A 27,413-nucleotide genomic window follows, 5' to 3' on the forward strand; every position below is an offset into this window, starting at 1 on the left:
CAATACTGCTTACCAACATAGGCTGCCTTTTGATCTGCAGCACTATTGATTTATGTCCCAGTAAAATTATTTGTGTGCAATAATACTAACACGTTTCTTACACCAAGTCATCTACAACAAACAAGAATCTGTGCTGCTCCTGATAGGAAAAGAAAGCTCTTACCTGATGGAGAGACTTCTCTCTAGTGGATAGATGATGATGCCAACAGATGCACAGAGAGGGACAGAAAGACAAAACGCACAAGATGCAGGAATTCACCTGCATCTATGTTAGTCTGCTGGTTTTGCATGTGCTGGTTGAAATATCCATCTCTGATGACTAAAAACAGGGAAGTTGCTTAAACTTCTCAGTTATGTGCTGTCACCTGGCAGACTGGTAAATCATCTTCCCTAGAAGCAAACATCAATATCCCACAAGTAGCCTCCCCACTGCTTTTCAATAGGTAAGCCTTTGCCCAGCAGCCAGTTTTGCTCATAAGCTGCATATCCTTCACAGAAACTGGGGGGAGGAGGGGGAGATGAGCAAATGCTGCTAATAAAACTTACCATTTGTTGCATTTCTTACAGAAGGCTGATATAACTGCAGCTTAGAAACCAAACTGCAAAACCCTAAGAAACACTCCTCCTAATCTGAACAGATCTTCAGAGTGGAGATCTATTGTTTTTTTGAAGTGATGTTTGTGGAATTTTGCCCCAGCTTTGGGCAGGTGGAGAATTTGGCTTTGTTTTTTCATTTACATTGCTTTAACAATGCTTCTCAGAAGTCTTGAAGATTTTGTTACTGGCCTGTTTTTCTTATGGCAGTGACACAGTGACATCACACAGAAACCATCTATTTATTCCTTTAGGGTTCCCCCTCCCCCCGTCTGATCTGGGAGGAACAACAGATTTTTTTTTTTTTTGATTTATATGGAAAGAGGAAACCACCCTGGGCAAAAAGTCTACAGTCAGCAGAAGCAGCACTTTGTCTTCAAAGACTTAGATACAAGACTCTCAAATGATTAATGTTCCTAGCTCACATTTTTCTTGCAGATGTGATTACAAAAGAGAATATGTAGAGGAAGTGATTTTTTAAAAATTGTTGGAAATATATTTTCATAACAAGGAGCAGGAGCAACAGAAAACAATGTTCCGGCTGGTTTTAAAAGAATAAAGTCAACAATTACAAACTCAGATGCCAAGCTGTGGGCAGGTGTTACTACTTAGATAGTAAAACTAGATATACCGCTTTCCTCGAAAGTTATTAATATTTGCTCAACGTGAAGAAAAAAGTTAGATAACTACATTAATCTAACAAATATCTAAATTTGGCCTCCACATTTGAAAAATAGACGAATACTGTTATCACAATACTGTTAGAATATTTTGTATGGCTATGATACCCAGTTCCCATTTCCTAGTCATTTACAGCATCTTTGGACTAGACAGTAAGCCTTCCAGTTATCAATTGTTATTTGAATCTGGATAAACAAAATGAGACTGTCACAGAGGAGGGTCTACCACCACTGAATGGATCAACGCAGCATACAGAGAAAAGCACTTTCTTCTGCTTATCAAATTTTTTCAATGCATGTGAGAAAACAGAAGAAAAATAATGAATTTAAATCAACATGCATAGGCAAAACATAAAATGCTGAAATATATTCAAATATCCATCTCAATATCTATTATAAACCACATCAGGATTTCTCCCTCCTCTCAGTCACAAGGCACACAATTGTCTTGGAAACCATGTGGTAAAGGAGCAATAAGCTTTACTATAAGGATCTTTCATTGGAGAAATATCTTTCAAATTTGTTTCTTAGATACTATAAACAGGTAAAACCCAAGCTGCATAGCTCAACAAATGCTGAGAGGACATTTCAGATACACAAAGAAGCTGGATTTTGAAAGTGCAATGGAGCATCTACCTGCGTAGGCATGCTTTTTTCCTCCTGACTACTGACAGTGTTTTCAAACTTGGCTTCCAAAGATGCCTTTAAATATGACTTCTCCAGTACAATAGTGCGATGAGAACTACGACTGTATGTGTCTGGACACACACACACATATAAATATGAGGACATTCCTGGATGGGTGCATTGGAGATGAGGGGTTACAGAACCAGAACAATGCTTAAAGCTACACATGAGCCAGCTGCAAAACTTGTGTTAATAAAGCCCATTTATTGGGGTCTGATTCTCAGCTTGTCATGCACTTGTCCTGCACGAAGACTAAAAGTAATAAATAAATATGCAAGCAGAAGTTAGATACCTTTACTGGATTAAGTGACCATCAGATGTGTTGGGCAAACTTCCCCGACACTGCACGCATGTTCAGTAGTGCTCACAAGCCAGTTCGGCACAATACAGGAGCACTGCCTCCAACACACAGGACAGGGAGCTCTGCTGCCACTATACTCTCAAAGGTGATCCTGAGTAAACACAAAGTTTGATAAACTCCCCATTGGAGCGTGACCTCATGTCTCACAACAATACCTGTGAGATAAGACTTGTCCTTTGCAAGGCTTGTGAATGAATGAAACCTATTACGCTATCTCCCAGAGCCAGCTGAGAAAAGGGAGAGGCTGAATGCAGATGTCATACTCTCATACATTTTTCCACCCACTTGGGGAAAAAAAAAGCATTGACAAAGAACGTTCACTGGGGTGTGGGGTACTGACATTTTCCTGTTTTGCTCTGTTTTTAAGAGAAAAAAATCCCCAGTTGTCTTAGGAAAAACAAAAGAAAACAACCCACATTTGTTGAAAAGTTTTTGTAGAGAAAACATTGCGTATGGCAATTTGTGCTGAAAGTAAACCTCAGTTTTCCAACCATCTCTCAGCAGTAGCATTTAGTATTAACAGATGTCTGGCTAGAATCCCTGAGTTTGTTCTGAATGGACACCAAAAAAAGTGTAATTTTTGTTTCCTGTAATGTGAGCATAAGATGCTTTCTCCCAGACTTCAGAGATTTGACTTCTATTATGCCATTACTGTCCATTTTATCTTCAAGAAGCAAGGATCTCAAGTGAAGAGCATACAAGCCTCCCGGGCAGCACAGTCTGCTTTTCCAGATCTATAGCTTAGCATTTAGAAATGCTGGAAGTGGGTATTTGGACTGGGGTTATAAATAGGAGAGATTTTATTTGTTGGTGCACAGGCCTTGCTTATAATAGCAGTAGCCTTGCTGGTTGCAACCTTGAACTCATTAATTCAGTCTAGGGAAGGCACTGAAGATCCAAAGCAGATAATTAGGCCAAAGATAGTCATCATAGCTGTTAACATTATGACGTCTACAACCTCATATAGTGGTTTATATTTCTGCCTGCACTGCCACTCCACTCTGTATCTATTGTCCTCACAGATGCACGCACACCCTTTGTTACCATACTGACTGTGTTGCAGAACTTTTGCCCGTATATTCAGTTATCATTACACAGAGGCAGCCTTGACAAAGCCAGCCTATAACTGAACAAGCCTCCAGCAGTTGAGCATTCCTTTTCCCCTTGCCAATTCTCCAAAGTCATGCAACATTTTAAAAGTTATTAAATTCTAAATAAAGGAGATTAAGGATGCCAAATTCTATTCTGTGCTAAAAATTGCAATCAATATTTGTCAAGACAATGATGTTTTTAGGGCCAGAAAACCATTATTCTCTAGGCTGCCTTTTTTTTTTTTTTTGGGTAAAGAGACCGTTCATAATATTTTCCAGTCACTGCTGCATCAAGCCTAGAAGTTCTGGTTGAGTTAGGGCATTTAAGTTATCATACCAAATTAGGTATGTTTCTCTCTCAAAACAGAAAAAAAAAAAGTGTTTTTCCTTATTAATACCAAATTTGTTTGAAATACAACATTTTTTTTAGCTGGAAAAAAACAACAACAGATGAGTTCATATTAATAGTACAGTGAAACAACACACGCATCTACCAGCAAGGCAGCAATCCATTTCTTAAAATATTAGACGAATGTGATACCTGTATGCTTAAACTACAACCCCAATTCCCACCAATCACCTTTTTAATGTTTTGTTTTGAGATCTTCTTAATTTTTAGTTTTTTAAAATAGGGAGATGGATAGTTGTTCTTTGTGCAATTATTGACATCCATTATTTGTTATGAGAAGGTGATGCCTGCGTGCAGCAAATCGGACTGGTATTCAGGACAAGCCTTGTAAACATGTAGAAAGTGGGCAGAGAATGTTTATCACAGTATTTTCCATTTTTATGAGGATGCAGTTGGTTATTATGACAAGGTGAAAGGTCTCAAAGCCTTCATTTTTAGGCCACAGGTGTTCTTTGTAGAGTTTTTTTTTAATAAAGAGTATTATTAGTCCTTTAAATTAGCTCTTATTGAAAGTTACCACATCTGCGTTATGTGGTAATGAAGCCAGGGGGAGGTCATAGCAGGGGACTTGTGCTTGAAGAAAACATCTGGACATTGCTTTGACATTCACTAGCAACTTATTGTATTTTATTAAGTAAGGAAATCATACTGAAATCAAATGCAAGATTCAAACAGTAAATAATAAAATGAAAATACAGGACCTGCAAAAAATCTAGCTTTGAACAAGAAAACCTCTCCCTTCTTTCACGCCCCTCTCATGAATTCCAGCTGATGCAATTAATTACCTGTGTAAATGGCAGCATCGGTTTAAAAAAGGTTCAAGCAGTACTTACCTCACACCTGTAACAGCATTCTGTCTTTCACAGAAGCTACTGTAATTTTAAATAAAACATTTTTTGTATTGCACATTTTTGAGGCTGCCATTTTGTTTACTTCATCATTTTAAGAAGAGGTACAGTGACCGTAGAATGCCCCGTACCTCCAGGCAGGCCAGGCAATTTTTTCCATTCACTTCCCACTGGCTGATAGAAGCAGAGACTTTGTTTTCCATACAGCAATTAAATTTATCACTTCCAGTGATGGAAATAAGGAAAAGTCTACTTGCAAAAGAAGTGGGTTTTAAGGTCAGCAAAATCTTCAAGTGGAAGTTGCTGAGTAACTACATGATGGTCCTTAATCATCAAGGCTGACAACTAAATATTTAGGAACTCTCACATTAGGAAACTTGGCCGGGACAGACAGTTGTTCAGCTCCACAGTGCGTACAGCTAGGAATGTTTATAGGGTGATGTTTACAGTATGCATCAGAAATCCTAAACAGTGTCGTCCCCATGCTCGCTATATTTTCTTGTTGTAAGTGCCTGCCTACAAATGCAAACCACATTTCTATTCCACTCAAGTTCTTACACCACGCTCATCACCACAGTAAGCGAGCATCTTCCAGCACCACGGTAGTCTGTCATGTCGTTTGTTCTCTCAGCCAGAGACATACGTATGCATCAATTCATTGTTTTAATGCTAATTTTCTGCTCTTACAAATCTCAGTTTTAATATTAAAGAACTTTTCATTGACACTTCCAGCACAACGTATACCCACTAGAAATTTATTATGTTTCTGGCCAGAAAGCCCAATGCAAATTCTGAAGGCTTATACATATATTTGGTTGTAGCTATATGAAATTATGAACTACGTTGCAGCTCACCCCTCCCCTCCAGAACTGCAATCGCTGCAAATGAAGTTCACAATGCTGCATGACAACATGTTCGAGAAAAAGATCCTTTCATGTGAATGTGACATACAAATATTAAGACAGGACAGCAGACTTGTTTTTTCCCCTTCCCACTGGGTGTTTTATTTTATAGCATTTGCATTAGGTAATCAACTGAAACACTTCAACAACAGAAAGCTGGCAGCATAATAAGGAAAAATGGAGATTATTTCTCAAACAGCTGTGACAAAATGGTTTCAAGTTGGAATAGTATTGCACAAACGAATCAATTTACGGAGGGTGAGAGGGAGCAAACATCTTCAACATGGATTGTGAGGAAAAAAGGCACTAGTTAGCTGTGTGTATTTAAAAAGAAAAAAGTCATGAAGCACAATCCATGTTTTTCAAAATTACATTCAGTACTACTTTAGAAATGCTCACAAACCTGTCTTTTTTTTACAGAAGCTACAGAAACCTGCTGATGTAAATATAAGACAGTACAAGTGTATAAACATTTATAATTATGCTCCAGAAAAGTCTTCTTGAAAAGGGCTCTTCTATAAATACTGCTGTAAAGGTTACGTAGTTGCATAGATTTACAGTAAAGGATGCTTCCATGCAACTCCGTCACCCTACAGTTTCCTTAAATTTTATCTCTAGTAGTCATAAAATATGCTCTAAGTTTGCAGAGCTACATTGGCAGTGCACTTGAATCAGGTTTTTCCACTGACTGCTTAAGCAGCACAGTTCAGACAGCATCATCACATAGCTTTCATCGTAGACAAAGTTAGCAACACCAGGTAAGCTTAATGGAAAAAGTTAACAGAATTGTAACAGAAAATAACCGAATTCTCCCTGATATTAAAATGGGACTGCTCTGAGACCAAAACAAGGAAACGTGTATTCCTGGAAAGCAACAACAGCTCAGTATCTCCAGAAAAGCTAACTACCCAGAAAAGGCATTTCAAATGACCAGGATGGACGCTGCTTCCTTCGCCATATTGTTAGAGCTACCAATTGTCATGCCCGATTGAAAATGATGCTACAATCAGCATACCATTAACAGAGACCATATGAAAATAAACCCAGAGCAAACAGAAATGTACACGTAGGACACTCCACACCCTAGCATTTTGTCTGCCCACAGATGCACTAAGAAAACAGGAGTGAAATTCTTGTTGCATGGATGCAGGATTATTACAGGAAGGAGCCAAAAACACTTGCTCTCCCGTCAACACTGCCCAGTAGATCCCAAGTGCTCCAGGCATGCTGGGGTTATGGCTATGCAGTTGCCAGCACAGCTGGACCTAGTGCCATTACACTGACAATCAGGAGTTTCAACAGGGCTAGAATTTTGCACAAAATCTGAGCGTTAGTTTTGTACAAAAAGTACAGAACCATGTAACACAACCTACTCACAACTACATATATGAGCATTTCAGCACCTTCCAAATGAACTCAACCCAGCAAAAAGCAAGTCTCACTCCTGTGCAGAGACTGCAGTGACTTCAGTGAAGAGTTAAAAGTTCAGTTAAGTGTTCAGGAGGCTGCATAGTGAGTTTACTGATCATACAACCTGCAACAACAGGAGTCTGTTGCTTTTCACTCAAACTCATTAAGAGAAAATGCACAAGATAAATTCTGTTTATATATTGTAAAATGTTTTTAATAGCAACAGATTGGATTGCTTCCTTTCTGAATAGAAGATGAACACAGCAGGTTATTAAAAATTTGTAAGTTTCATTTTCTTAAACTCTTTGCTTTTCGGAAATCAAGGATCAATAGTTCTGAATTCTACGGATTCTAAAAAGTTCACAGTTGGCCAGATGGTAGCACTACATACAAAAGTACACAGTCTTGATTCCTTTCATGTTTCACAGACAGTAACATTTTCAGAGTACATCTAAAATGAATTCACCTCTCCAACAGTAGCTAACATTAAAAAAAAAGTCTTAAACTTTTGTCTCAACCTGGTTCATAACAAAGAACAGGAAGTAAATAATATGTTTACTTATATGAAGTATGAAAAAATATATTGCTCTTAAAAGTAAACAAAAATACAGATTTTTCTACCATTACTGAAGGCTCATATATCAGAAATCCTTAATCCTGGGGGGGGGGAGGGGTGGAGAAGTACAACTTTAAGAATTGCTTATGAAATAGAATAGGTTTCTATAGGCTGTACTGAAATCAGTTGCAGTTTTGCTTATTTTTTTCTTGTGAATATAGAAGTATTTGTGTACATAACTTTTTTCATTACTTAGATGAATATTGTATGTTTTTACTTAATAAATGTTTCCGTTCTCTTAGAGGTGCTCTTCTGAAAATTTTGAAGACTCAAGAAGCTAACTTACCAAATCATACTGAAGGAAAACAACGTAGTCAAAAATATCTAAAATAAAACTATCACCTAGTAGATAATCTTTACTGGGATTATAAATATTCCTCTTATTTCAAAAAGGTTACTGCTTTTTTATAGTTTATGAAGTTTTTGTATCTCCATTAGCTACTTCTTGTGTACAACTCCTCAGCTCCTTCCTTTAGCTAGAAATTGTCTTCATGTGTGAACACATCTTATTCCCAGGCATGTTGGCATTATTAATGACGTCAATAGACAAGAACTAGCACAGGAAATCTTATGCATGGTTCACACTATATAAATGGTAAGCTACCAGAAGGAACTTCCCTGATTATTTGGGAAGAACAATGAGGTCTATTTTTAAAATTCAAAGAGAAAATCCAAGAAAACAAAGAAAAGGCAAGATGTACTCTTGATAGCCTGTCATTATCCTGTCTGTAATTGGACTGTTGCTTTTGGCTGCAGACACCCAGTTCACAGACCATTTTCCATTTCCTTTGTTTTCATTACAAGAACAAGCTGGTTAAAGAAACTCCAGTTGGTAATTTTAAACTAAGCCTTCAGCATCATCCCTTAGGAATTAAAACCTTTACAACCATTTTTTACTTTGTCTCCTCAATGCCTTCCCCCATCAGACCCTGTGAAAAGCACTTTAAGAAAAGGCAGGTGTAAGATGTGTAAATACTCAGATCTTTACAAAAATTCAATAGGAAACAAATTCTTATAGTTCTCCACTGCCGTTTGCTATAATGCAGTGGCCCCAAACATCTGTTCTCAAGTTTCAGTTTACTTGATTTACCAGGTGTTTCACATTGTTAATAATGGCAACTCACAAATTTACAATAGTCACATAAGGCAGTTACATAAATACAATTATGTCAAGCTCACTGCATCTTTCTCAACCAGACTACACATCACATTTTTCTTCTTTTCCTCTCAGCATAATAAAGGATGACGACAACATTTCTGTGAAGAGAATCCCTGGACAACATTCTAGTATTAAAGTCATAGAGGTCACTGAAGTGCATTTCTGTAATGTCCAACAGTTAACCAGGAAGTATATGTGATGTTTTGTTTTTTACTTCACAAAACAGAATGGGATAAAAAAATAAAAAAATAAAAAATCAAACAACAACAAAAAAAACACCCTTTGAACGAGTTACTTTAAACCTTTTGGTCCAAATACATAAAATAAGCAGTATTTACAGCATTTTACTCCTTTTGTAAATGCAATGCTTTAAAACACATTATAAAGCACCTTAGTAAAAATATTCTACAGGTAAAAGTCTCGAAGTAGTAGGAAAACCCTAACCATACCACAGCTCACTAATGGAGTCATAATATGGATTCACCAATACCTCAGCTTACAATTACTACAAAGAATCCATGGAGAAACTTTATATTGAATTTACTATTTTTATACCACTGTAAGCATCAACTAGAACTGCAGACAATACCAACCTTCTTTGTAGTTTTCCCAACCTCAGTCAGGGGTGGTGTGGATAAAAAAAAAAACAGTAGAACCCCCTTTCCCCCCCCACTTCTCTGATTCTTTAACTTTTTACAATATTAATTTGAAAATGATGTTGTTTTAACGCTAATGATTAGTTGTAATTTTTTAATAAAACCACATATATAAATATGGGCAATTCCAGCAGCAGCATTTCTCAGCAGAACATGATTAACCATCCCAAATAATATCATGTGACATGATTCACAAAAACAAAGCACAGATGTCAACCAGTTATTAACACTACTCATATAGTATACAACCAAAATTTCCATGTTGAAAGCTGGGAAAAATGACTTCCTCTTCACAGAAGTATAAACATAAATTGCTCTGAAAATTAAAAAGAGCATTAACAGAAGCATTTTTTGTTTATATTTTCAACTAGAACTGCTGTATGTTAATTGCTCCAAATTAAAGTGTAGATTTCTTCAGGTAAAGGGTATTAACTCCCACTGAAAGTATTAGTTAGATAAAAGAAATGAAACTTTTGCTTCTGGATTACCAACATGGTTAGTTGGTATCCAACGCCCCGGAGGTGATCCACAGCCCACTTTTCTCAGCTCTATAGAGAAATGTCTTGGAGGTCTACAAGCTAGTTTCCATGGCTGAGGACTGCAATGATGATGTGACCAAAGATTTAGGTCCATAAATCTACCAGTATTGTGTTCTTAGTTTGACTTAGGGTAAATCTTTTCATAGAAAAAGTTTTGAGCCAGAATATACAATTCTCCATCTTTTTCCCGAACTGCATGTGCTCTGACGAACTGAAATTGCTCCAGTGCAAATTCATAGAACTCATTTTCCATTTTCCAGATTTCAGACTGTTGTAGCTTGGCAATAGTTTCTTTTGTGGGAAGTTTTTTCTCAGTTGTTTTCCTAAGATGAGACTTCTTTCCTAAATGTAAAATGAAAGCAATAGCTTCACTTTAACGTTCACGTGATGAAAAAATGTATACAGTCCTTTTATTTACAGAGTTTTCACACTCTCAGCATGCTGATAAACTGCATTCGAAGTGACACAACTTAATCCAGAATTTATTAACGCAACATGTTGGGTTGGAAAATTGCAGTCTCTCACTAAATGTTAATGAATTTTGCAACAGTTCGTTCAATTCTTTCTTCTTACTCTAATAAAACCAGGGAATGAACAGTTCATTTAAGGAACAAGATTACTCCACGTAATGTACTTGGAGCACGATTAGTCTTTCAGAATTAATTATTTAGATGTTAATATGGTATCTAATGTTAAGAGTTTTATAAACTGCAGAGCCAGAGACTTAGGTAATGAGACAAAGATGACCAAAATGATGAAAATATTTTCCTTAAGAAGTGCTATCTGCTGTTTTATATTAAATTTGTCAATAGTACTTATCCAGGACTTGATGTATCAGTTCAATTTCTACCATTTGCAGAAAGAAGCCCTACTAAGAAGGATCTTTTCCTCATCATAACTTACATGGCCAGCTCACAGAAAGTGATCTACCCTGCAGAGCAAAAATCTTATTATGACTCCAGATGTACTTGGACCTTTGTATCCCAAGTAAACCAATGGTTTGGGGAAACAAGATAATCTTGGAGAGAAAACACTTCCATATAGGCAGGAAGAAATACATTCACAGTGAACCTAAATCTCAAATACTGTGTCAAGGACAGTGCTGTGTGCTGGAAAAGGTACAGAGAAAGGAAACAAGGCCAATCACAGATGTAAAACAGGTTCCACAGAAGAATGGACTCAGGTTAGAATTCTTCAGTCCCACCACCCTAGCAAAATAAAATAAAATAAAATAAAAATAAAAATAAAATAAAAATAAAATAAAAAATATATATATAAGGTGAAAATGATGTGGGCCATAAAACTTGGAAAAGACTGAGTACTACTGTTCTCAGATCCTCCATAAAGGAATGGGGGGCCTCAAATGGAACTACACGATAGGTTCAAAGCACAAGCATGTTTTGTCATACTAAACTGTAGGCTTTTTCAGCTTAACTGTGGAACTTTTTGTCACAGGGTGTTATGGCAAGTTTGAGAATTTTTTAAAAGTCAGTTGATGGAATAAAAACTCTCCAAAGAAATAAAAGTTATCCTTCAAAGTGCATTTTACTAATTTTTCGGAACTGAAGATAACCTATAGTGATGACTATCACGTTCTTGTCCTGTTCTTACACACTTTTGCTGACGTTTGCTGATGACCATTGCCAGATACCACACACTGAGCTTTAAGTATTTAATTAAGTATTCATGAGCCATATGGATCTTCAGTTTGACCAAGAAATCCTATGATACACACTGTGTAACAGGAGTCGGAGTTCTCCAAAAAAAAACATCATTACACTCACTGTTTCTGAACACCACGTGTAGCATTTTTAAGTTAACTTTCCCACAATTATTGAGATATCATTTGCTCACTTTGTCTTGACATTCCTTAATGAATAATTTGCCATACTGGGTCAGAATTCCCAGGTTAACCAGAAGGGGTCTTCAAAACTTCTGCATGATCTATGACTGAGTTTAAGAATGCCTGAACTAAAGAATAATTATTTAAGTTTTTGAAATCACTGTGATAAAAGCAAATTTAAGGAAGCCATCTGAACAAAAAATGTTTCAATTTTCATATTTAAAACTCATCTTTCTTCCCCTTGTTCATTTGAAGATCTAAATTTTGATTTTGAACACAGGTGCAGACAAGTTTCTTTTTTTTTTCTTTTTGTTTTAAAAATAAAATCCATTCAAATCAAAACTGATTTTACACAGATAACAAGGTTGCATCAAGAACAGATAATTTCAGGACTTCCAAGGAAATAAAAATCTGATACTACCAACCATTTAATGTAACTGAAGCCCCCACAAGCTTTTTCAAAAATATTCTGACAAACACCTGCTGCAATTTCCTAAAGCGTGTATTTTGAGCTTTCTATGATTTGCAAGTGTAGCATACCTAAAAAACTGCCTTTACCCCAGTCTTCAACATTTACATTTTGTGTAAGACAGTAAGACACTTGGGTTGCCCTCAAAAATTTGTATGGAGAGTTTTCTTGGAAGAGTTTCTCTCTTCTGAAGGAACACCACTCAATGGAGAGGCAAGCATGGTAGAGACTCAAAATTATTCATCTAGGTTTAAATAATTCACATTAAAAAAGTGATAAGAGCATGAATGGGATATGGAAATCAACCATTTAAATACCTGTCCGGTACAGTTCTGTGGCGCCCCTGAAGAACCGGGGCAAAGCTGCCTCCAATAACATGATGAAGTCTTCAAGCTCTTCAGTAACTCCCACTAGGAAGTATTCATTAATCAGGTTGTACTTGGCTTGTTCCAAAGCCCATTTACTTCCCACATTCCTAAAAGGGCAAATAACAATTACGGCAAGCTCTGATGTCAACCAAAAATCCTTGGTCCCCAGGTAGAGATCACTTCATAACAGGACATTTGTATAGGAAAGGCAAAATTCATTTCAAATTATAACCATTTCTGTCTTCATTTCCCTTTCCAGTTTCTCTTACCTGTGTTCATATCTAAAACATCATACCTATCATACCTAAAATTTCACTTCTCTAGTTATTTTGAATAACAACTTATCCATTTAAGCAGCATATATGTATATGGTTACTGTCTCTATTAAGGCAACTTTTGGAGGATTTTCTCCACTTTCACATTAGACACCAGAAATGGTTCTGGTAAGAACGCACCTTCCCTTTTGCATTGTACAAGTATAATTCTGTACTAGAAAGTCATTGTAGTTAATGGGAGGACTTCCCCATTGAACAACAAAGAAAAAATTAAACTGGCATTTTCCTCCTTTCTATAGCTCTAGACAGGGTGAAAATATAGGCTTAGATGTATTTCTTTTTCTCTGCTTGTTCACTTGTATGACCAAGAGGCACTGAAAGAGAAGTTCCCAAGTGATCATTTGCTTTGTTTATGCTTAAATTAATTCCATTTGGATGAACAGTACCTGTGACAAACTAAAATAATTCCCCTTGATTTCACTCAGAATCCATCATATCATTTGTGTGTTTTTGTTTGTTTTTAATTTATTATCATTTTCTCTTTTACATAGTACTTGAATGTGATTGTTTTATGTGACTAACCATTTTTCCAAATTTGGTTTTGCTAAACAGTTCTTAAAAGCCATTATTATAAAACAAGATGCATTGATAGATGGACAGATACTGTAACCTGACATAAATTAAAAATGTAAAGATCCCAAATCTACAAATAATATTTTTTTTTAAAACAAAATTAAGTTTTTCCTCAGAACACTGCTGATACAGAATCCTAATGTATTGCTTGTTTAAAGGACTTCAATACTGCTTCAGTAAAAAGCATTTTGAGGCGCCTTCAAAGAAAAGATGTAATAAGAAAAATTAGTAAAGTATCTGCTGCTACACTTCATCCAGTCCCCCAACTGTACTACATATTCAAATTCTTTACAATAATATTTCAGCAATGATATACGTGACTAAGAACTTAAACCATGTTTATCTCCCTACCAGCACTCGGAGCTGTGGCCACAGAAGAAGGGAATTTGAAGCCAAAGTTTCTCCGGAGCACAGTCTGAACCTCCAGCTGCCACACATTCATCGAAGGTCTGGAACAAAGACAAACAGAGCTGAGCTTTACAGTTGGGTATGTGTATCATGCATCTCAACCTGCTTAGTTGCTAACTGTAGTGGGGACACACAAACACACGATATGATGTGAAAGAATGAAAATGATGTTTTCAAGTCTTGCTATTACAATATTTGATTGGGAGGACCTACTTATCTAAATCAAGCTTGTATTCAGAAAACCTTTTATAAATAGAGGTAATCAACAACTGGATCCTACTTGTGCCCCGTGACAAAGGTGCTATGTCAAAACTAGCAAAACCAGTCAATAAGTGTTGGTATTGTCATTTTTCCACTCACAAGAGAAGTTAGTGAAGAACTAGTGTCAAATGTCATCAGGACTTGTGTAATACTGGAACAGCTGGATTTTTAGAGCACAGAACACTGTGCCTTTTGTGTTTTAAATTGAAGTCTGTTCTATTACATTTTAAATATTATGACAAAGAACTGATGTTTCAGAGGCAATCCGAAGTGAAAGCAGGTTGTTCACTGGGTAACAATATTCCAAACAACATGGACAGACAGCTGTAGCCACACAGAGCTTCAGTTACAGCAACAGTGACAATAAAAACTCCATTAGCATTGTAAAAAACGTGCAAGCATTTTACCCAAGCCACTATAAAATGAGTAAGTATGATATTTTTAATCAACATATGAGCTACTTACCTAGATTTATTTTGAGGTAAAGATCCTGAGATAACCCGAAAAACTTAATGGCATCAGGCCAAAGCATGAATTATCCTGTAGTCTTGTTCTGCATTGCACTTCGAGTTTCAAATGGCTGATACATGTTACACATCGCACAGGAAAGCACAGCTTAACAAGGTAAACAGGATATTGCTTTCCTAGGTATGCTTTCTCTAGAATAGCCCTCCAGAGAAATTCTGGTCTGATCTACCATTATTATTTTATAGCATCAACATCACCTAGAAATTAAATTGTTTAAATGCACCTCCTAATTTATGAATGTATATACTAAATATGTACTGGCACCTGTCAAAAGAAAGACTTCTTTGCTTATGCCTGGAGGTTATTTTATAGTTAAAGTGTGTAAGAAAGGAAATAATTTTTAAACTAAGATGAAATAGGAGAAGTCCCCTTCCCCAGTTCCTCTTCTGTACATACCTTGACTGCTCCATCCACAAAATTTACCTTAAGAAACATTTTACAGACTCTGTTCTTGGAGCTGAACTTTAACTTTTGAAGTACAGGGGTATAGAAAGAAAATGAACATGTACATTGTGATTGTAACATCATAAACAGAAAATTATTAATGCAATGTATTAATACATTACATAAATAGGAGTGAATTTCAACTTCTTCCAGTAAGTTAGAAGTTAAAGCACGGTCTAACCAAGCAGTAGTATTGTGGATTTTGGTTTAATGTTTCCCAGTGACTATTTACCTAGTCTGTCCAGAATATAATTAAAAACTAAAACAACACTTTTAGATTTCATTCTTTTTTGTAAGTATTACATTCTGTAAATGACTTGGACTCAGCAGCATGATGAGCTTTCCACCCCACTCATCTCTATCAGGAAGAAGATACACTGGCCAGATTATGCTGCTCTTCATGAAAAGGAACAGAGGGGGTTATGGTAGACTGGATCCTAGGTATCTTTTTAAAAATGCTTTAACAATACCATAACATCAAATCATCTATCTAAGTATTTTAAAACATAATTTAATTTACTGTTCTGCTTGAAGTGTTCCTCTGTGTGTGCTGTAGGATGCCTGGACTAACTGAAATGCAGTAGCACAAGATGGCGCCAAAACCTCAGTTAACAGAGGAAGGTAAGTGATGTGTAACAAGATCAGTGTAACAAGAGTAATCAGCAGCAGAAAAAAAAAGAAAATAAAATAAAAAAGAGGAATGGTCCCTATCCAGTATTTAAAGAAGAACACGATTTGCAGGGGGTAGTGTGGGAAGCATGCAAAATGATTAGTTGCATTTTCTGGTGGTTATGGTTTTTATAGACATAGGCACTAAGATGTAATCAATGTGATTTTTCCTTAGTTCATTACAAAAGCAAGCAAGCAAGCAAACAAACAAACAAGATCATTTAAAAACTATTGCCATTGAAAACTTAAAAATGGCTTGGCTCTGTAAAGTATAATCCATGTCCACCCCACCAGCTTCCACACTGCTCTACCTGTATTCTCATAAACTATATTAATCTATTTAATACCTTATTTTCCTTCCTGAGTTGAAGAAAGTCCAAAGCAACATGCTCTGATAAATGTCTTACTGTAAACTATTATAGTGGATGTGTAGATTTTTTTTCTGGAATAATCTTGTGAGCCCTAAATGAGGTTATAGTTCTGAGGTTGTAATGGCAATCAAGATTGGAATGTGCTAACCTGAACTACTCTTATAGCCTTCTAAGACAGATGGAAGAAGTATAGAAATATGATTAATACTCCGCAGCTTTCAAGAAGACTCTATATATTTTCATTTTAATATTTATGTTAAAATAATAAATTAATTGGGTTTCTAGTGATAAATAAGATAAATATCAAGGCCAAATTATCAGCAGTTCCACAGCTTTTGGTGGAAAACGTATCTAGCTTAATTTTCAACAAGAAGAGTATACTTAGTGTGATACTTGCATTTCTGGATACTGAAACAGTAATTTAATTTTAAACAAATTGCAACATAAAGCTAATTTATAGGGTTACAAAGAACATAGTCACAGCTACATTCTGGTCCAGTACTTACACCAAGGGGAGATTATAATTTACAAAGCCACCACCATCACTAATGCTGATACAAGAAATTGTATTCAGCTTTTATCAGTACATTTCTTAATTTGTTTTCACATTAACTTTGGTAAGAACAACATACAGAGCAAAGTGTACTTTACCTTCTTATCTCCCTGTTTTCGCCTTCGTAGCCCTGGTCTGTAATCATCTCCAAAGCGCAGGAAGTAATAATAAGAAACTAGTCGTTCTATAGGATCTCTTATGACATTTATGTAAATTGGTTTCTTTTTAACACCAAATCTAAAGTAAAAGAGGAAAAAAATGTCTTTTAAAGGTGAAATCAAAGTTTCTCATCTAATACCTAAAAGCCTGTCTCTATAGATACCTCTGTACATACCAGCCTCTACTGAAGAGACATATTACAACTGAAATCTATATACAGAGAAGATGCTGGTGAGAGGAAGTTTAATGATTCCTCTCACCCCTATATCCAGTGCATGACATGGATACGAAAGCCAGTATCAATTTCAGTTTACTTAGTACAGTGGTTGATTATTTATTTAACAAAACAAACAAAACTGAAATATTCTCACACAACAGATACTACAAGTGTTTATACAACTACCCTGACTCTAGAAATGTCTCAATTAATCTAGCAGCTGCATATATGTTAATAATAAGCAGACAGGGCATTCATTACTGAATTCCTACCTCCTACTACCACTGCCCTCCTAACCCATCCTGTGCAATGAGCACGGAGTTTTCCTGGCAGGGCTCAACTTATCAGTGACAACCTCTGGGAGAAGGAAGACAGAACTCTGAGCCCATCCATTACCTGGGCTGATTACTTGTACGTATGGCTATGATTATTAAATAGGAGCCTAAGATAGTATCTGTAACCATACTGATTTCTCTATCACAGATAGAAAAATGTTTCTTCACACATCTACCTAAGCTAATTTTTACTTACTGGTGTACAAACTGGAAGCTTGATGAAATGAGTTCATAAGCTCATGGGACATATGAAGATTTAAACCACCAAACCTGTTTTGTACAAATGGCATCTTTCAATAAAAACCACAAATATGAAACAATAAGCTGTTGTGGAAAAAAAATAAATTGTTTGGATGAAAGGGTAGCAATGTACACAAGGATAATGCAGTCCTAGAGGGAAGATGCAGATGAAGGAAATCTGTGAAATTGCTTAGATGCTTTCTAGATATAGAACAATTATTTTAGTTTAAAGACTTCTGGTATCTGAAAATGTTTTCAGCCTCAAGAAGTGAACAGGATATCAAATAACATTAATTTTTGATTCATCTTTGCTGTTCCAGAAAGCTGTTATTCCAATAGGAGTTCAGTTCAGTGGTTTATTCACATTTAACTTTTAAAGGCAGAAGGGAAACTAATGAAATTTGATGCATGTAATTTTATTGGTAGATTTGCCATTAAGACTTCTTGCCTAGTACTTTTTGTAAACTTCAAGCTTTTACTTGGTCCCATTGGTAATTTCCAGTTACTACTGTAGCTTTTAGCGTTTTTTATTATCTAACCTACTGTACTGGGAAACCATGAAACTCACTTCCCCTTTTCATTCTCTATAATAAAAAGCTAGAATTAAAAGTTAGTATACATAGCAGAATGAAACATTGAAAGCAATGACTAAAAATTAATTTTCTACATGAAAAAAAGTCTTTAAATTAAATGTTCTAGCACATAGAAACATATCATTACTCGGGACTGACCAACAACAAGAGGTAAAGGTGGTGGTTGCTATTGTTTGTGCACTAGCAGAATAAGCTGAGATCTAAAAAATTCACTTTCAATTTTAAACTTTTTTCCTCATAGTACAAGTATGGAATGAAGCACTGAGAAGGAAAATTGAATCGCCAGTTGAAGGGGAGGTTTCACAAGACAAAGTTACTCAGGATCACAGCTTTAGATCCAGAAGCAGAATTACGACAAGAATAGAAACATATGTGAGTGTGAATATAGATATGATCCTTCAGCCTTTGAAGTCACCAGGAGGTGATTTCTTTTAAATTCATTTTAGAAGTAGCAGGATTAAACTCCACAAAAATTATTTCTATGCTTTTTATAGCAATTCAGATTACTGTAGGCCAGAAAAAATGCTTAAAATATAACTTAGTATCTTGATAAAGTGTAAAGGGATACTCTGAAAGAGAGTAAGTACATAACTTAAGAAGTAGGTGGCATTACTTGATAGAAACACATTTGAGAACAGGTATCTAAAACTTCTTGGAATGGGAAGCCAATCATTTAGGTAGAACTACCGGTGTCCCAGAGAAAAGTGAGAATTTTCAGCAAAATAAACTGTCATTTAGCCAAGGAATACTAAACCTGGTATCTAAGTAGTTTTGAAATAAGATTCAGCTACATGTTATCATGCATGAGAAAACTGTGAAAATCAAATACTGCTCATCCTACAAATTTCAGAACTTGAATTTAAAAATAAATAATAATAATAATAATAATAATAAAAAAAAAACAGATTTTCATCACTAGAGGGCAGTAATATCCCAGATGGAGCCAAGCGACTTATTCAAACTACTATGCCACTGAACAGATAAATCCATGGGTAACATACTTTGCAAAGTCCAAATAAGATACGTGTCCATGGTAAAATCCTGGTTTCATTTCCTTCCAGGAAGTCACGTTCTTCACAAATCGAACCTGTAAAAGTAGGCAAAAGTGTTTCAGTACAGCTGGAACACATTAAGCTTTGCCTAACATGGTGGATTTATTACTTCTTTTTTTTTTGGTTGTTGTTCAAGTAAAATCTTACAATGCATTTGAAGTCTTTTTTAAATATTACCAAACAATCTGTGCAAAATAAAGTTAGACTTTTTGCAAGCATATAGATGACTAATTTTAGATCATCACAATTTAATGATCTGAAGCTAACCAAAAGCAGAATACAGCAAGCACAAGAGAAATTCAACAAAAGCTACCACAATAACATTAACAATGCAAACATGTAATTTTTTGTTGGTGAATCTTATTTGTAATTTGAAAGGAATCCAGAATTTTCTTGACTGTAAGTAGAAATGCAAGTATACCTTTGATGGAATTGTTTGGCCTGTATTCCATTCTTCAAATAAAAGCATACCAGACTTACAAGCATATGCTTAGACCTATTTTACTGGGATATAAAAAACAAATCCGATGGTTCATTTGGCCCCCCTCCCAAAATGCAATGCACGAGTAATCCAGAAGTTTTGTAAATTTATAAAGTGTAAATTAGATTTACAGTTTATGACCTTGAACAGTTACCATAAGTCTAGCATCTCAGTGAAACTTCCAAGTTAAAGCATGAATTAAGCCTTAAACAAAGGCTGAGAAAAGAGCTACCAGCAAACTTCACAGTAACTAGGAACAGTTTTGCATTTCAAAGATAAAAACAAAATAAGATACATGCCCCAAAACAGAAAGTATGATTAAATTAAGTGGGGCATACAAATCCTGATGTAGCTTGCCTTTATTAGGTAAGAAGAATATTTTAACATCAAAGAATTTAGCTCTGAAAATAATTTCAAAACTAGTGAATTGGATGATAAAGAAAATATGATAAATTTGTACTGCCTGGGTTACAGTACAATGCTACATCATTTCTGACAATAAGAACTAGAAGAGAGATGTGTATTCCCTGCACACCTGCAGTATCTTTTTTGTTATACAGTGATATAGATAAGCACAAAGGTACTCAGGTGAGACAAAAAAGTCATGAAACGGAAGTTTGACAGCTCACAACAACATGCTAACATTCTCTGTAAGGTGTAACAGTGCCTTGAAACACAAAATAAAACACTGATCAATGAAGATTTTAAGAGGAAAGACTGGCCTGTTACTGCTTCCTCACACTTGGTAATTTACCTGTTTTCCCTCAAACACTGGCTCTTGGACTCAGGTAAAATAAACGCGTATCACTTTTTCCTAACAGGCAGCACTCGTTTTTTTCAGTGCACAGATTTCAGTCTGAGGCAATTTAAACCATATATTGCATAGGAAAATGGTGGCAAGTTTACCTGAAAAGCTCTGCTTAATGTTATATAATGGTGTTTCATAAATTGCACTGTTTTTTTTGCCTTGTTTTGTCTACAGCACAAAGTATAATATATCTATATGACTTTGAATCCAGTCAGACTACCTATGCTACTGCTGAAGCAAACCTGATAAATGACAAAATATTTTCAGTGGGGAGCCTCAGCTATGAGTATTTCTATACCTAGGAAAGAAGTTTCTTAAATGCAGAGTACACGTTATCCTCCCTCCCTTCATCCCCAAGCCCCCAAATGCTACAGTTGGTTGATACAACTCTACAAGATAACAAGTTCTGCTACCTATTTTGTATAATCTAGCATGCAAATAAAGCTTATATTTGAATTACACTTCCATTGGTGAGTTTTCTGATGCACCAGCCAGATTTCAGTTCGTACTAGACTAGGCCTAGACACAGGAAAATGTTAACTGCAAAGTTCTGTCAGTCTCTGTCAGACCTCCACACCACCATCTGCCTTCTCTCCTGAGATGTGCCAGTAACAGTTTTTTCACAATAAATAAATAAATAAATAAACAAATAAATAAAAGAAAGGGGTTTGTCTTACAATTACTTTGCTAATATTTTTTATGAACACAGGGTTATTATAGAAGAAACTACATTTTATGCTGTATACCAGAGAACCAACTGGATGTTCTAGCCTTTTATTAGCTTTAACACTAACACCAGGGAAGCTAAGAAGGTTTTATATGACATTTACATCTGCCTCAAGGTATTGTCCAGTAACACACTGTGCCCCTGAGAATGCAAGTTTTTAACACCTATATCTAGCTTGCAGGCAAGAGATTTTTCCCCCTTTCCCCTAATTTGCAGCATTCCAAAAATTAGAAGCATTCCAGGTCCCAGATAGCCTAACGAGTTTGGATTCACACATTTTTAGGGCAGAGGAGAATACTGTTTGCTGATTCTTACTGTCAGACATGATCAATTTTGTTTTTCTTTTTAGGGCTTAGCAGATACTGGAGCTTTCAAGAGACCAGGCAAGCTTCTCAACCTGAATCCAACTGAATAAAATTTAAGGTTACTTTAAAAGTTCAGATTGAAGCATATGGAATTCCTGTGAAGTTGTTTCATGGTGCTTTTATATAATCAGCTACAAAGTTGCTCCACAGCCTTTAGTAAGTTAGAAATCAGCTGAGTTCTACTGAATTAAGTCAGATCAAACGTACTCTGGGGGCGTAAGATGTCCTTAAAGGTAAGTTAAATGCATTCAGTTTCTAGGACGATAAGAATTTAAAGCAAGTATCAGTGAGCTGAAATAAAAAAAAAAAAAAAGAAAAAGAAAAAGAAAAAAAAAACTCAGCATACTTGGTCTGGGCAACAAGTCCAGGGGGAGTCTACACATGCAAACCAGTGTTGATGTAAGCTATCACTTTTGTCCACCAATTGCTTCCATTCATCCCTCTTTTCTACAGTCCGAACACACAGACACACACACAGCAGCAAAAGGTGTTCTGGTCATTACCCCATGGCCCGGTATCACATGGATGTCTGCACACTGAAAATTCCCCAGCTTTTCCCTCCATTATAATATAGATCTGTCAATTGCTAAATAAGTGACTGGATATTACACATAGATGGGGTATGAATACCAGAAGCCTGGTAAGGTCACGTGAGAATTTTCCATTTGACCTGGGGAAAAAAAGAAAAAAAAAAAAACCTCTCAAGAAAGACTGCATACCAACACGGTGTCACCATTACAAGAAACACCAGATTCAGATTTCAAGACCAAACACAATGGGATTACTAAATCAGAATCCTTCCATAGGAAGGCACTGGTAGCTTAGTTATCCAAGTTGTCATACAGGCTGATAACTTGCAGCTACCTCCAAATTAGAGGGCCAGGACCACTGGAATCCAGCTAGCAGCACGTTTGGCTGAATGCCATGAGAAACCACAGGCAAGCTCAAGGAAGGGCAGCTAAGAAGCAAGTTTGTGAGATGAAGAGATGGGAGTTCACCAGTCCTGCCATGGTAAAGCCAGAATACCAGCCTGGCATGAGCTCTTCCTCAGAAGAATAGAAGGAAATGGCCCACGTGCAGTAGTGGACACTAGTATGCACTCTGCCATCTGACTAAAGTTCTTAAATGTTCAGCACCAGATGACAACGCTGCCCCTGCTATCCGACTCACTGCAACCTTTCTGTTGTTCCACTTTGGATGGTCATTGAAACCATCACCAGTAGAGGAAATAGATATTACTAAAATCAGTATGAGTCTGGTATCCTCTGAGAGGTCACTGTTTTAGAAAACATTAGGAAGAAAGATTATATGCTTTCAGCCTTCTCTTTTGAGGAAAATGGGGAGAGAAACTGCAGGAGATAAAGTAACAACAAACTACAAACAGCAAGTTGAGGTAGTGAAATGCAGGATAATCATAACACGTTTTCTGTATGCTCACAACAAAAGTACACAATATGTACTCATACACTCTTTTTTCTAATAATATATCAAGAATACATGCTGAAAGATAGAATAGCAATTTAGTTTTAGATCTGTTAGATGATGCTTCCTCCATGTAACAAAAAAAGCTAAAGTCTGTGTGGCTGGTATGCCATCCAGTTAGCCGTAACAAAGGCATACTTGTATAGACAAAACACATCAGTACTGAAACATGCAAGCAACAAATAAATTCCAATCAAATGTCTTCTCCATTTTAATGAAGGCAGAGTTTTTGTTACAGACCATGGAGGTCTGAAATGCAACATGGTAAATGTGGCACTGAGCTCACTGCAAAGAAAAGGCCCAACCTGTGGAAAAAGGGGAAGTTCCCAGGATCCTGCTTTCAGGCAGGCTGCAAAAGAGAGGAGGGCAGCTGGGAAAAATTCCATCTGAAACTAAAATGGACGTGTTAGGGACTCTTATGGGATTATCTCAAAGCAGCTACAGTTTATATTTGGAGTGGATTTTAAGTAGCTTTTTTTCCCAGATTGTGTTCAAGAAGTAAAGGTTTCACAGATGGGCAGAGAACTTAAAATCTGTAACAGAATTAGAATAGTTTGGAAAAAGTACAGCAGAAATAGTATATATCAGGGGGCTTACCATTTTACCGATTTATTTATGTCAGCCTAAGACAACCTTCACCTTGCTCAGGGAGTTGTTTTTTTTTTATTATTATTAACAGAAAGTATCACTGATAAAAACAAATTTGCCTTTGTGATGTGTTCATGTATTTTACTAGTGGTATATATACACCTAACGCGCTCCACTCAGTGGGACTGTTGAAGGCGGCATGTGAATATGTCATGCATATCCAAGCCCACAAGGAGCAAGCACACATTAGCTACTACTCAGCACCCTTGACATCTCCAGAATTGTGTGTTATGACTTCCAATGGGAAGTTGCTAATCATATACACAACATATCTCAATGTGCTAAAGAAATGTTTTTTATTTGAAGAACTATGCAATATTTAAAGCTTTTCATTGTTAGCATCTCCTTGTTAATGGCCACTGAAGAAGAGGAGTATCAACTGTCTAATTAACAACATGAATCACCACTTTAGACAATAACACAGCATCAAATTAATTTAGAACTGCCAGTATTGTATACATGCCCAGCATTGAATTGATTTGATTATTCACAGAAACAGAAACTGTGGTTGGAAGTGCAGTGCTAAGTGTGAATGACTTGAGCAGGATTTTTCGATTAAAAGATATAAGCTTGTTAAATCTTTTGGAATTCTCCCTGCTCTTGGTGCACGGAACTTCAGTACCTGTTCTATGCAGTGGACAGGACTACAGGGGCGACTATCAGATTTACTCTTAATCTCAGGAATCATGTATCACAGTACCACCTGCATATTTTAGGAAATATTTCACAACAGCAAGAACCCAACAGTGACACGACCTCACTCCCACGAAACAGGTCTCCAATCCCACCCCAAGCACACTCTGTGTCCCGGATGCTGAGATCCTGACCTCAATGTTTTTCCCACATACAGAACTGAGAGTGAAGGGCCCGTTACCATCTGCTTCCTCCTCCTCCAGACTACAGCAGCTGCGCTGAGCTGCTCCTGCCTGTAGGCATGCACTTAAAGGAGCTGGAAGCCTCCGTGCTGACATGCTGCAATGCAGAACAGTTCCTGCTGCTGCTGCATATCAGCTTCATCAGATGATCAGCGTACAACCAGTAGTACATACCAAGAGTTTGGCAACATTTACTTTATAGACAGGGATGAGGACAATGTTGTTTCAGACCCCTGACTTAGGTTCCCTGAATCTGTACTCATGACAAGCAAGGAAATAATGATAAAAAAAACACACACACACAAAATCCTTCCTTCCCTCCCCCAAAGCGAAAAACAGTGGACTGTCATGAGTTTAGTTAAGAGCTCAAAGTGGATGCACAACAACCCACTTACAGTAGCTCCTTACAGCCACTTCTTTCTACCTGTTTTTCATCACCTGTGAGCCCTGAGCAAAGACAGCAGTACAGCCCTGACAGCACAGCACTTGTACTGCACAGAGAGGAGAGCACTTAAGACTGCATTCACTGCAGATGGAGATAGTAGGCAAGTATTATTATGGAGCCAAAAGGCAAACCATTGACAATACAATAAACCACTACACACAATTATAACAAAGGTCATTCCTGCCTTAGCCATGTCCCTTTTTACCTTAGTTTTTCTCCTGTGAAGAGGTACTTACCACCTCCAGTAGCACAGCAAAAACCTAAACCTATTATTTAATAAATATTATTTTCAACAAAGAAAATATAAACATACTAAAATTCATTTATATGGGAAAATGTGACATAGAAGCCAACTCCTTCAGATGATAAATGTGTAGCATAGCAAAAAAAGTTTTCTGCGCTCTCTCGTTTAATAAAAACATCCCAAATGCAGCATCTTACCTGATCTTGCAGAGACATAACAGGATTATTTTTGGTTGTATTGATATGTAGAACATGATATTTGTTCTTTGCACAAAGATCATAGGCAATATTTGTGAAGGATGTGCTGGCAGTCTTAGGTACTCTGTTGTAAATAATCACCACATCATCTTCTTCATCCAGTGCCACATCTTGTCGGGGGCCATCTGCTGTATGACGCTGTTCTATTTCTCTGACTTCATGTCTTGCAATAGCCCGTTCTGTTAAGGATGACAAATACAAAATTTCTATGTAAAGACTGCCAATTTTGAAGTTCAAACCTTGGAATGCAAATAACCTGGTGAAGAGCAATACTGCCTCAGCAATAAACACTTGCTGTTATATATATTTCAGACATGTAAAGCAAAAAAAATCTATAAAATGTACAAATGATAAAAGGTGACTTAATCTGACAAAGACTAGGAAACAGTATGCTTAGGGAACATATTCCATATTCTATGACTCATGTAAATGCTACTGAACATTTCCTTTAAGGAAAAGTGTCTATTATGTGCTATGAAAATGGTGACATTTTGTCACAGTGGTGAAGAAGTATCTCAAATAATTTATATAAAATATCTGCTATTTAAGAACTATAATAAAAAAAATAACTCAAGCAACCTGGAGAATATGAATTTTCCCAAACCAGTCGAATTACTAACACTACAGATTTAGTCGATTAACTCTACAGAGGGAGGCACTGGAATTCAGATGAAGCCAACATTTTTGATAGACCAGTTAACATAAGCCCCAAGTGCAAAGCATTACAATCCAATAAATGGTTTCGCAAAAATTCCATTGGATTTATTGATTTCAAGTTCAACAAGAATATAAGTGACAGATGCTTATAAAACAGTGAACATTAATGAGAAAAGTGATCTCTCAGTACTGAAATTCATTCAATACATAAAAAGGAAGAAATGTGGAAAAAGCAAGCTATGGACAACATTTTGGCAAGGTGAGTACATGACAAACCATTTTTCCTTTTATACAAAGGGCAACACTGGGTAACTGAACACTGCTTCAAGTGCTAAAGGTCTATTTGTAAAATGAGTAGCAGACTATTATGGCATTTTTTTGGCTACCGAATATTAAATGCTTTGTACTGATTCAGACACAGATTTGTTCTGTCCTAGATAAGTATATACTTTAATATGATTTGTTATACACATATCAAAGCATCTTTTCTGATTCACTTATTGTGATACTGTCTTTAATAATACATTCAAGTAAATCTTTGATGGCCAACAACACACACTGAAGTCAATACTACAAGAGTATCCTGTCATTCTCTGCATTATGTTCTTATGCGGGATGACACTTAGCAGCAGAAGCTGTTGGCCTCTACTTCCCTTGCTTCCAGTAACTCAGTTCCTTGTATTTTCTTCACCACAGCTCTTTAATTATAACATAAAATCACTTTAAAACAGAATCATTAAGCTGTGAACACCACTAGCCTGTAATTCCACATAAGTTGTCTTCAACCACAAACTTCCATCTGTCTGAAACATTTCAAAGCTTAAACTTTCTGTCTCATATGCTCATATCTCACACCCCATAACTAAGTTACATCAGTATGAAAATGTTTGTAGAAAATGCTTATTGAGTGTGTCTCAATTTTCCACATGACATCTGTTGCGCCCCACTACATCAGTCACAGTTTTTACTCCTTCCTTTCTCATTTGCTACCTCGCTCATCACTGCTGGCAAACCTCTGATTTCGGAAAGATGAGGCAACAGACTCAGGTTTCAT

The 27,413-nt window shown here is 36.5% G+C and overlaps 1 protein-coding gene across 1 annotated transcript; it reads right to left on the bottom strand.

Annotated features, from left to right (window-relative positions):
- Nucleotides 1–5,645: 5,645 nt before the first annotated feature.
- Nucleotides 5,646–27,413, bottom strand: HS2ST1 (heparan sulfate 2-O-sulfotransferase 1). The gene is made up of 7 exons (XM_035333378.1): nt 27,350–27,413; nt 25,643–25,974; nt 19,320–19,405; nt 16,873–17,011; nt 13,892–13,989; nt 12,582–12,739; nt 5,646–10,294 (listed from the first exon to the last, which is right to left on the bottom strand). The coding sequence occupies exons 1-7, from the start codon at nt 27,411–27,413 to the stop codon at nt 10,068–10,070; spliced, it is 1,104 nt and encodes a 367-aa protein (XP_035189269.1). The 3' UTR covers nt 5,646–10,067.

The sequence above is a fragment of the Oxyura jamaicensis genome, chromosome 8 (assembly GCF_011077185.1).
Source record: "Oxyura jamaicensis isolate SHBP4307 breed ruddy duck chromosome 8, BPBGC_Ojam_1.0, whole genome shotgun sequence".
Classification (NCBI taxonomy): Eukaryota; Metazoa; Chordata; class Aves; order Anseriformes; family Anatidae; genus Oxyura; species Oxyura jamaicensis.